The 11,685-nt window shown below is 48.1% G+C and overlaps 1 protein-coding gene across 1 annotated transcript; it reads left to right on the plus strand.

Annotated features, from left to right (window-relative positions):
* Positions 1 to 377: 377 nt before the first annotated feature.
* recql (RecQ helicase-like) lies at positions 378 to 10,315 on the plus strand (the record flags this gene model as incomplete). The annotated part of the gene is made up of 14 exons (XM_079236024.1): positions 378 to 491; positions 2,221 to 2,479; positions 2,941 to 3,120; positions 3,250 to 3,356; positions 3,653 to 3,851; positions 4,082 to 4,248; positions 4,488 to 4,569; positions 4,648 to 4,796; positions 5,658 to 5,775; positions 5,854 to 5,992; positions 6,070 to 6,161; positions 6,239 to 6,455; positions 7,282 to 7,408; positions 9,607 to 10,315. 14 exons carry the CDS (start codon positions 378 to 380, stop codon positions 10,204 to 10,206), a joined length of 2,550 nt encoding a protein of 849 aa, XP_079092150.1. The 3' UTR covers positions 10,207 to 10,315.
* Between the last annotated feature and the right edge of the window lie 1,370 nt (positions 10,316 to 11,685).

Here is an 11,685-nt window from a genome sequence, read left to right on the forward strand (position 1 = left end):
TGTGATTCTCCCACATAGTTATTGTAAGAGAGGAGGTGGATCCAGTGGGACTGACTGCACTCCGCTCTGCAGGGACTCTGGGAGGAATGAGGTCATTAGCCTGCAGGTGTGAGCCCTGCTGTCTCACATCACCAGGTGTCTCACACCAGCAGGAGAGCTGCAGTGAGACTCCTGCTGCTAGGAACACTCTTCTGGATTCATTCAGGGCTGAGTGCAGTCTGTCAGAACCAGTGCCAGCATGACAGCTTCCAGTAATGCTCCAAAATGACATTTTTAAAATACTACCATTATCATTATTAGGATTAATGACAACATGCCCTTAACAAATGAGAAATCATTGCCTCGGGGTCGTTATTTTGAAGTTGCCAGATCTGAGAATGGGAGCATTGCCTCTCAACGGCTCTCAACATGGCGTCGGAGTCAGCAGTGTTCATCTGAGGGTGGAGGCTACACTTAGTGGCGACGCCGTCAATGTCAGCTGTAACGGCACAGTCAGATCTTCTTAAATAACCACAACGATGACTAAAGGAATAGTTACATGTGTCGAGTCCTGTTGTGGTTTGAGAGGCTTCCAGCTGTGTGTCACTCTTTTGTTTGTTTCTGGTGATCAACAGATGAAGATCAGGGTCTCCTCGCTCATAGCTCCTCTCCGCTATCCTCCATCCTTGCTTATAGCTCCTCCTTCTCTATCCTCCATCCTCGCTCATAGCTCCTCCTCCTCTATCCTCGCTCATAGCTCCTCCTCCTCTATCCTCGCTCATAGCTCCTCCTCCTCTATCCTCGCTCATAGCTCCTCCTCCTCTATCCTCGCTCATAGCTCCTCCTCCTCTATCCTCGCTCATAGCTCCTCCTCCTCTATCCTCCATCCTCGCTCCTCGAGATGCATTTGAGGAATTAGTGACTCCTCGGGCCACCAGCAGATTGACCGTTTGGGCTTTTATTGAAATATCTAACTGTTGGGCTATGCCATTTGGAACAGAGGTGCTCAGAGGACTGATCAGAGGACCGATCTTACTGACCTTCCCTCTAGCGCCACCAGCTGGTCAAACCTTGTTCACTCATTCTGTGACTCGTGCCATCGTCCATGGAGCTGATTGACACTCAGTTTGCTCCACATTCACGTTCCTAAATGATGGATCCTGATGACTTCTTCCAGCTCCACCACAGGGTCAACTTGTGGGTTTGAGTTAAACGTCGCAACAAACGTTGATGACTTGTTGTGACTTTTGCTACACATTCAAGTGTAGTTCAGACACACCAGAGCTCAGAGCTCACACACACTGCACCTTGTTTGTCGTCTTACTCACTCTACACTAAAAGCTATTGGCCAAAACGCAGACAGCATTTGTGTCCGACTACACTGGTGCTGCATGTTTGCCTTCGTTCAACAGTTGTAGCATAGAGCATCCACTAATGAGCCAGTTCTTAAACAAACAGCAGCTTGTAATGCGACCGCGTCTTCATGCAGGGTTCTTACGTCATGGAACACCTGGAGAAGTCATGGAGCTTTAAAATGGTTATTTCAAGGCCTGGAAAAGTCTTGGAAAAAAAATTAAATCCCCAAAGTTTAATAAAAGTCATGTAAATGTGTTATGTTCATGACGTTCATTTACGCTGAGTTTGAAATGATTAACATGCTTTTAAAAGAAAGACTCAAAATATAAGCAGGCATACATACAGGCTTCTATATAAATGTTTATTCTTTTAATCAAACTATTGTCTCATTCATTTGTGTCATTTAAGGTTTACTGTATGCTTTGTATTCTCATTGTTAGTTTAAATACTACATTTACTCACTTTTTACTGTTTACACCCAGACTTCACTAAATGTTTGGTCATGGACATTTGGTTTAAAGTCATGGAAAATTCATGAAACCATTGGTCAGAATGTGTATGAACCCTGATCACGTCTCTCCAGTCTGTGAGCGGAAGGGATGAGAAAATATTGTTGTTATATTTATTATTTATAATCTGAAGTCGGCCTCATATGGGAGTCGTGTATGCATGCTGTGGTCAGGTGACCTCAGGATGTATGAGATGACGTCACTATACACTATACTGGATTCCTGGATCAAATGTGTGGGTTATGACTCAGAGGAACATGTACTCATTATGAAGTTTGATATGTTTTTCAATACAACAGGAAAATCAAAAGTGAAATAGTTTCACATCCTTTGCGACTCCCTCATCTCCACTCGCGTGTCCGTGTCAACGCCATAGCTGCTCGGAGCCGTTGGTCTAACGGTTCCCTCCTGTCCAGATGTGCAGGCGGAGCTGGACTCGGTGGAGGCGGAGCTGGAGCTGGTGGAGCTGCAGATCGCAGACCTCCTGCAGAAGCAGACGGAGCTGACGGCTCGTAAAGATGCGCTGCTGCAGCGGCTGGAGGAAGCCTGTGACGACGCACAGCCGGCATCCTCCAAGTCACCTGCAGCTCACCCGGTGCTGAGCAAGCAGGAGATGCAGCTCTATGACGGCACAGGTACTCCACACACACTACTCCACATCACCTTGTATGGTAGCCCTGTCCTGTGTGTCATAAGGGACATGTAGTGTTGAAGCGCAGAAGACTAGAACAGATCTGTACATGTACAGTCCATTTACCATTTGTACCATGTGGCAAAACCGCAAGAATACAATCGCCCGAGGCTGAAGCAGGAGGTTCATTTACACGAAGAAGCCAACAACAATGTAGAACAAACGCAAGATCCAGGGATCCAGTATCCGGTTGTTCTTTCCACGGCCTGAAGCCACATGTTCCTGTGGAGCCCACTCTTTCCACTGGATGGATGGGCGGATGGGCGGGCTTAAAAAGACTCAACAGTCAGATACATTTTGCCGTGACACATGGCAGCATGTGTTGTGTGTCCGGAGTTCATATGAGGAAACTGCTCGAGTCACTAAGGCTGAAGCTTGACGTGTTGTCCTCGTGGTGTTGGGTAGATTTCCCGTGGTCCAGAGAGGTGCAGCAGCACCTGAAGGACTCGTTCCAGCTCTCCACCTTCAGACCTCTGCAGCTGAGGGCCATCAACCTGACCCTGTCTGGCCGAGACCTGTTCCTGGTGATGCCCACAGGAAGAGGGAAGAGCCTCTGCTACCAGCTGCCTGCAGTCTGCTCCAAGGGTATATGACACACACATCATATTAACTTTATTTACATAGCACCTTTAACAGCTACAAAGTGCTTCAGCAGACAAAGCATCAAACTGTTGGACCTGACCTCGCTGTAATTGTCCCCCGTGCTCTCGTCAGGCTTTACTCTGGTGGTCAGTCCCCTGGTGTCCCTGATGGAGGACCAGATCATGCACCTGAAGTCCATCCACGTGCCAGCAGTCCTGCTGAATGCGTCCAGCAGCAAGGTAACCATGGCAACCGTGCTCTGCTGATGTGTTTCCTCCAGCTCAGCTTTCAGTCTGTTGATCTCCTCGTACAGAACGAGTAGAATACAATGACTGAGTAACTCCTCTATTGAAGATGAATCCCTTAAATTACACATGAGCGGAACTCACCAACACACATTGTTGTAGTTTATCAAAATGGTTAGAAAACAATTTTCTAAACGTATTTACATTTGTATGGATACGATTCATGTTTTGGTGTGAAATGTCAGTGTTCACGGTGTGATAAAATAAATAAATGTGTAAAACCATTGTAGGAGCATGCCAAGAGCGTCATGGCTGGCATGACGGACCCCAACTCCCCATTCAAGCTGCTGTACGTGACCCCGGAGAGGATCGCCAAGAGCAAGCTGCTCATGTCCCGTCTGGAGAAAGCTCACAACGCAGACCTGCTGAGCCGCATCGCCGTGGACGAGGTGCACTGCTGCAGCCAGTGGGGTCATGACTTCAGACCAGGTGAGCACGGCACGGCACCACCGCTCACGTCAACACGAGGCCAGTGTTCAAGGTTCATGAAGGTGTGTGTGTGTGTGTGCGCGTGTGTGTGTGTGTGTGTGTGTGTGTGTGTGTGTGTGTGTGTGTGTGTGTGTGCGCGTGTGCGTGCGTGTGCGTGCGTGTGCGTGTGTGTGTGTGCGCGTGTGCGTGCGTGTGCGTGCGTGTGCGTGTGTGTGTGTGCGCGTGTGCAGATTATAAACTGCTGGGCATCCTGAAGAGGCAGTTCCCCAACGTGCCCCTGCTGGGACTCACAGCCACAGCAACCAGCAGCGTCCTGAAGGACTGTGAGAAGATCCTGTGTGTGCCGCAGCCAATCACACTGTCATCGTCCTTCAACCGGACCAACCTCTACTACGAGGTGGTAACCATGGCAGCTGCACAGACACACCTGCTTCCTACACAAACACACACCATGCCTCTTCACATGCTCTCTGTGCTCTTTCACTGCTAACACACCTGTCAGACCTAAGACATCATCTTACTGCCTTGCATCTGCTCACAGAACATGAAAGAGCTCCCGGTGTTTCTGCATATTCACCCTCTTGAGACCTCGACCCCTTGACAGACTGTGACACTAACGGTCTGCTTGTTTCTCAGGTTCGTATGAAAGATTCCAACCACGATGCATCAATCAGTGACATTGCCTCTCTGATCAAGACCAGATACAAGGATCAGTCAGGTACTACAGCAATGTGTGTGTGTGTGTGTGTGTGTGTTTTCACAGAGCAGTCACACTGGTGTCCCCTGCTGTTCACAGGCATCGTGTATGTGTTCTCTCAGAAGGATGCAGAGTCGGTGTCCTCTGCGCTCCAGAAGGAGGACATCCTGGCCTTCCCCTACTACTCTCACATGGAGGCCGGCGATAAGTCTCGCGTTCACCGCAAATGGACCTCCAACAAGATCCAGGTATCTGGGTGTGATACGCCGACCGGTGTCCAGGGGGGAAAGATTGAGATTAGTTTATTCTTTGGTTTACGGTGACTGGATCTGATCCCAGTGCTGTATCCGTTTCAGCAGCCTGCACACAGTGTAGGAACCTCTACGCAATAGATTATGACCCAAATCTGACTTTTTACATTTTATTTTAGAATATTTATAATAAAAAATGTTCCAAACAAATTCTGTTTAGTCTGAGCAACAGTCCAAAACCCAAAGAGTTTCAAATGATTCACATCTTCATACTGGAGGAGGTAGAAACAGCATTTAAGCTTTCTTAAATAATTGTTTCTGTTGATCAACTAATCAATGAATTGGATAATAGTTTCTGTTCAACATACACATGGGTCATTTCTGTTTAAAGAACATGCAGGAGCTTAAGAGAAGAACGGACTTGGGCTGCACCAAATATCCTTTCAGCATCATCAGTGCTCACATCGCAGGGCGTTCTTGCTGCTTGATGCACATTTCTCCCATGACTTCTCCAATAGTGACCTGCAGACTAGGTAGACCACTACTGTTCCAGTATTTACCTGAAACACGGATACTCTCCCCAGTGCCGGCACATTACCTCCGTGTTCTCCGTTTTTTGCCTCATTCTTGCTGGTGTGAACGCAGCATAAGGGGTGCGCGCCGAACAGCATCCCGCCATGCACGTATTTATGTATACGATGCCAGAGACAGCAGGCCTAGATAGGAAATGCACGGCCCGCCACTGGTACAAAGTCTAGTATTCTTCATATCACAGTATACATTGGTGTTTTTCTGATACTGTGCATCCCTACAAAAGATAAGAGCTGTGTGTGCGGCTGCCATTGTGTTGTCCTTCAGGTGGTGGTCGCCACAGTGGCGTTTGGTATGGGCATCGACAAGCCCGACGTCAGGTTTGTCATCCACCACACCATCAGTAAGTCCATCGAGAACTTCTACCAAGAGAGTGGACGTGCAGGTAGACGCCGCTCCCCTCCTATCAGAGTGCTGCTGTGTACTGGTGCCGCTCAGTAAACACCCGTCTGTGGATCTCCAGGTCGAGACGACCGTCCAGCAGACTGCATCCTCTACTTCGGCTTCTCTGACATCTTCAGGATCAGCACCATGGTGGTGATGGAGAACGTCGGTCAGAAGAAGCTGCTGCAGTTAGTGGAGTACTGCCAGAATGTGGACAGGTAGCGGCTCCTCCGTGCGGCACGCGGTGGCAGAGGACGGCGTACGCTTCGGACTGACTGGTGTTTTCTGTGTGAAGGTGTCGGCGCTCCCTCATGGCGGTTCATTTTGACGAGGTGTGGGACGATGAGGGATGCAACCAGATGTGTGACGCTTGCCGCCATGCCAAAGGTGCGCGTGATGTGTTTTAATTGGTTATGGGTTCTTTCGGGATGTGGAAAGCCAACCTGACCTTTTCATCTCTCCAGACTACACCACCGTGGACGTTACCCAGCATGCCAAGCAGGTGGTCCAAATTCTGGAGCTGGCGGCGTCAGCGGATGAGAAGCTGACTCCTCTGAAGCTGGTGGAGGCGTGGATGGGCAAAGGCCCGGCCAAGCACCGGAAGACGACCCAGACCACCACCCTGTGTCGGCTGCAGGCCGAAGCTGTGCTGGTGATGCTGCTGATGCAGGGATACCTCAGGTGACTCGTCATCTTCTCTTGCTTCTGTCTAGATAGATAGATAGATAGACAGATAGACAGATAGATAGATAGATAGATAGATAGATAGATATACACACACCAACCATGAATAAGGGCTGGAAGGTATAAAGGGTATAGAAAGTAAAGCAGTATGAACATTATCACCGTGCTGACCAGTAGATCCTAGAGATGCTCCGTCCGGTCACATTTACACACACGTGCCACCGCATGATAGTTTTTACGTTGGCACAGACCATAACATCACAGATACTGTGTTTATTATTATTATTATTATTATTATTATTATTATTATTGTTATGTTTGACATGTGTCAAAGATATACAGTTCACTAGCAGGTGAAGGGTAGGGAGCATGGGTTAAGAGGTAGAGGGTAGGGAGCAGGGGTTAAGAGGTAGAGGGTAGGGAGCAGGTGTGACTGGAATCCGTTTCTACAATCAAAGAAACGGAAAGTAACGCGTTCACAGTACTTTAAATACACCGTGAAGCAAACACAACCATGTTCAGACCAACACGGGTTGACCTTTTGTTCCTTAACCTGTAAGGTAAGGTAATGTATAGTAGCCTCAGACGGCAGGCTCTGTAGACATGGAGAGCACGTGGAGGCTGGTAGTTTGAGGTGGCATTCCTCTGGACAGTCAGGACCCTCTCTGCTGTCATGTTTACAGGACTAACCTGAGCCATGTTCACAACCCAGGGACAGTTCACATAGCTGAGGTGGTAGTGGGGCTCCTACTGGATCTATTGTGAGGGGAACAGGTTGAGGCTGTGTCTGACATTGGCATGTCATTCTGTGTGGTGACTTCAGAGAGGATTTCAGCTTCACTCCCTACACCACCTACTTCTACATGAAGCTGGGCCGCAAAGCTCCTCTGCTGAAGAGCCAGACTCACACACTCAGCATGAAGATGGCGTCACCTGGGGCGGAGGCCGCTGTGGTGAGTAAAGCTGATCATGTGCCACTCCGTCTGATGGAGGGCGTCATACGCATCTATCGCCTCTGGAGTTCATCTTTTGTCAAAATAGAGGACTTATGAAAGAATTCAACTTTTCCACAGTTGTCTCTCTCCGCTCTTGGCAGTCCAGTTACTCAGTGAAACAGCACTCCTTTATGTCCTGTGGTTCTTCAAACACGTCAGTGAGCTTTAGCCTCTCTTTGCTTAGGGTTGGGTAACACAAAATAAAAGAACAACTAGTTACCAAGATGGTAAATACAATAAAACTCAGTGAGAAGCTTAACAACTACATGTAGCCAGAGTGCAGATGGAAATATGTGTGAAATACTCCCTCAGCCCTGTGATGGAGTTACTGTAAGCCAAGCGTCCCTCCACTGTCCTCCAGCTCAACAACCTCTAGTGTCACAGCCTGCTACTGCAAATACATGAAAGATGAAACGGCTCACATGACAGTTGACATATTGTCGACAATATGTAAGTTGAGCCGTTATCACTAAATTGAGATCTCCTTCATTATTCTAATGACCACTAGGGTGGTGTACTGTCTTCAGTGCTCCACTAGGGGGCGGCTGGAGCTCATGGAGAAGAGAGGTCCTGAAACCACAAGGTTCACGGTTCCATCCCTTTCCCCCATAGCTTCATGTCTCAGTCCTTGAGCAAGGCACTGAACCCCTGTTGCTCCGGGCGCCTCACGGCAGCACACTGCTCCTTACCCACTGAGGATGGTTAAATGCAGAGAATAAAGGATAGTTTCTTTCACTCAGCAGCTCCTGTTTGTGTATTCATGGTTGTTTCTTCTCCTTGTCACGTTAACATGTTGTGTCTTTTACTAATGGCTTCTAGATGTCCATGGAGGTAAGTCCTGACTGTTGTAATCCTAGTTGGATCTGTAAGAACCACTAGATGACTCCTAGCGACATGGAGAGTCTCATGTTCACAGCTGATCACGTGTGTGAGGCGTTTTAACTGTCGTCTTCATCATCGTCACAGTGTTACGACTAGCGTCCTTTCAGGAATCCAACAGAAATTAATGATTCAAGCTCACGCTTAACAAAGTCCACTTACTAGCCCTTTCCTGTTTCCAGACCTTTAAGTCATGGTCTTCATCATAATCATTTCATGCCTAGGTCACGTTACAACTTCCTGAAGAAGACAGAGATGTGGGGAAACGCACAGGACCTTTTGTCATTTATCGTGTGTGTGTGTGTGTGTGTGTGTGTGTGTGTGTGTGTGTCCCTCGTCCACCTCCATGGAGGTCCCTGACCCCGGTAAAGACTGTTGTTAATGACCTGCAGGTGAAGGCTGTGCGTGGCCAGGGAAAGGCCAAAGAGGGAAAGAGATCAGTTCAGAGTGGTGGAGACGCCTCTGTGTCCAAGAAAGTGAAGACAGACCTCCCCTAAGTCCAGAAGACGAGCTGCCAAAGTACAGTCCCTCATCTTTCCTCTGCTCACTATGCTTCTGTCCGCATGGCACGTCCACACTCGGACTGGAAGCTCCTGTGGGGTCAGAGTCTCGGGTGCTGGAGGAATCTGTGTTCATGTCATCTAATGCTTTTCTAACTGTACATTATGAAGCATGACGTCATCTCAGCGTTCCTAACAGCAGGCTTGGGCGATACACATTACTGGCACTGTTTTGTATGATTCGATGTGATTGGATCAGGGTTCCTGGTGACAATCTAAGCACAATGATGTGCATGTTAATGGGTGTGTTCTCCATGTGTCGTCTACAGCTGTCTAAAGATGCTGCCTGTCAACAGAGATCCACTCTGAGCATCTCAACACGACTCACTGCACAGCAGAGCTGCTTTGTGTTTCATGAGTCATTGTTACCGTCAGGAACAATCTGCAAACAGTCCTTTGTCGTTTCCTCACAGGAACCATGCTGGGCTCTGGTTCCTCTGGTGGACGCAGGGAGGAACAGGACCAGCTCAAACTGCTTTTCCTTTTGAAATTCTAACAGAAATCAAATTTATAATTTATCGCCCAAGCCTATTACTCATGATCCGTGGTGCTGATGTCCATGCTCCCACTAACTCACTAACATCACTGCCTTGTTCTCACTGAGGAGACTCTCTGTTCCTCCCTGTCTGCTTGCATAAAGAGAAGGACAGTAAGTATCTATAGTTGTTGTATGTTTCTGCTGTTCACTGACACACGGCTGTCACACGCTTACAGGACACATCAGCCCAGGAGGAGCAGTGTGATATGACCTTTGACCCACAACCCAGACAGAAAGTATTTAAGGAGCAGAGAAACCAGTCCAGGAAGCAGACGGACCGAGTACAGAAGCAGCTGAGGGACCGACCAGGAGAGGAAGAGGAGGGCGAAGGCATCTTCATCTCGCCTCACCGTGGAATTGAGGTTGACGTTGAAATAAACATTATAGATAACGGTGATTGTCACAAAACACCATCCCATCCTGTTAAAGCTTGTTCCAAACGCAAAGTCACCACCCCTCAGAGAGTGGGTAGGAAACCCTGTTCTGACGCAGTAGCCGGTGAGGACACGGCCGCCAGCTCTCCATCACACGCCTCCGTCATCTCTGAGACTGCAGCTGAAGAGCTGTGTGACCTGAGGAGCTACTACAGCAAACAGCTGAGGAGAATTGACCACATTTCCCATGAGCACCTGGGGCGGCCGTCAGAGCCGGGCGTGCTGGCGTGCATCAGGGCGCCACTGAGGAGCCTCCGGCTGCCCGACAGGGGCAGCATCGCCCAGACGGCTCGCAGCCTGTGGACCCGGGTGAGTGGCAGGAGGAGGCGGGCTCCCCGCTGACGGCAGATAACGCATCAATAACACGTTTTACACAATCTGTATGATCAGGACGCATTCTGTTCATGACATAATCTAATAAATGTAGAGTAAGAACGTTCTGACCTCCACTAAGCTAGAGGACTCGTGATGAACTCATTCAGACTCTTAAAGCGTTTTGCTGACTTGTTTTATATCAGAAGGAAGTGTTTAAATGCTTCCAGCTTGTGTTGACCTTACTTCACACAGGGAACAGGATGTAACAATGCTGACTCAGTTCCAGGTTTTAGGACTCATTCTTACAGCTTTCTGAAACATGAACAGATTGTTCTTCTGTAGCCACAAAGGCTCTTCTTGCTGTAGCAGTTAAAGAAGCCGCTCTGAAGGACTGCACCATGTCAGACTGTAGAGGATCACAAAGCCTCCATGTGGACTATAAACGCCAATGAGGTCGGCCAACACGTACCAACAGGTTGTGATGTCCCGACCCGCACACACAACCAGACTATGTGAGTGTGTGTTGAACGAGCTGGTGACCACCAGAGACAAAGCACTGTATCGTCACGAGTGAGTCAATATAATGACCGTTGTTAATACTCGGAGGACAATCCTTTGCCGTCAATGATTGCCTGAAGTCTTCACCATCGTCACCACGTGCTGCGTTTCCTTTCCTGCGCCTCCTTCAGCTGCTGCTTTGTGTCTCTTTTTGCTTCACTTTTATCTGAAGTAAAGGAAAAGCTCACTTGGGTTGAGATCAGGTGACCTTTTCAGACCTGTTCTGTCTTCATAATGGGTGTGTATTGCGTAGTGTCATCGCCAGAGTGGAGAGGAGCTTCAGCATCTTGTGAAATGTATTTGATTTTTCACTCTTCATACACCATTTGTGGATCAAAATACGCGTTTTATGTTTAAAAGTCAGATATTTCCTTGCGTCAGTGATTCACCTGATAAAACAAAACCAGGATGAAAATGTTATTTTTCTGTGTGTTACAGCCTGATGTCTCTTCTTCCTCTGAGCTCCATTAAACGCATCAATGAGCCTCCTGTTGTTCCCTTCGTCACCGTGAAGATCACTAACAGTTTATTCTGACCTGATCTCATACAAACACTAGTGATGGAGAAATGAAGCTTCCTGAAGCTTTGAAGCTTTCCATCCAATCGGTTCGCTCATGGGCCAAAGCTTCATGGAGCTTCATTTGCTCTACTGCGCCACCAAGTGGACAATACATGTAAAACAGGCAGTGATCATAACGACACCATGGCTTTGGTGCGTGAAGCTTTGAATTGAAAGAATGATGTTTGTGACGCCAATACATCAATTATTAACTTGTGTCTGTCTTTATAATTAAAGACATGGGTCAAAAGTGAAAGTGGAAACTATCACTTTTGTGTCATCCCTGTGAACCCTTGCACTGTTTCACCCTCTGGACACAAAGCTCCACATGCTGAGTCGTCCTGCTCAGCATTCCATTCGTCCACCAGGTGGAGCCGTTGCATACCAAA

This window comes from Taurulus bubalis (genome assembly GCF_910589615.1).
Source record: "Taurulus bubalis genome assembly, chromosome: 20".
NCBI lineage: Eukaryota > Metazoa > Chordata > Actinopteri > Perciformes > Cottidae > Taurulus > Taurulus bubalis.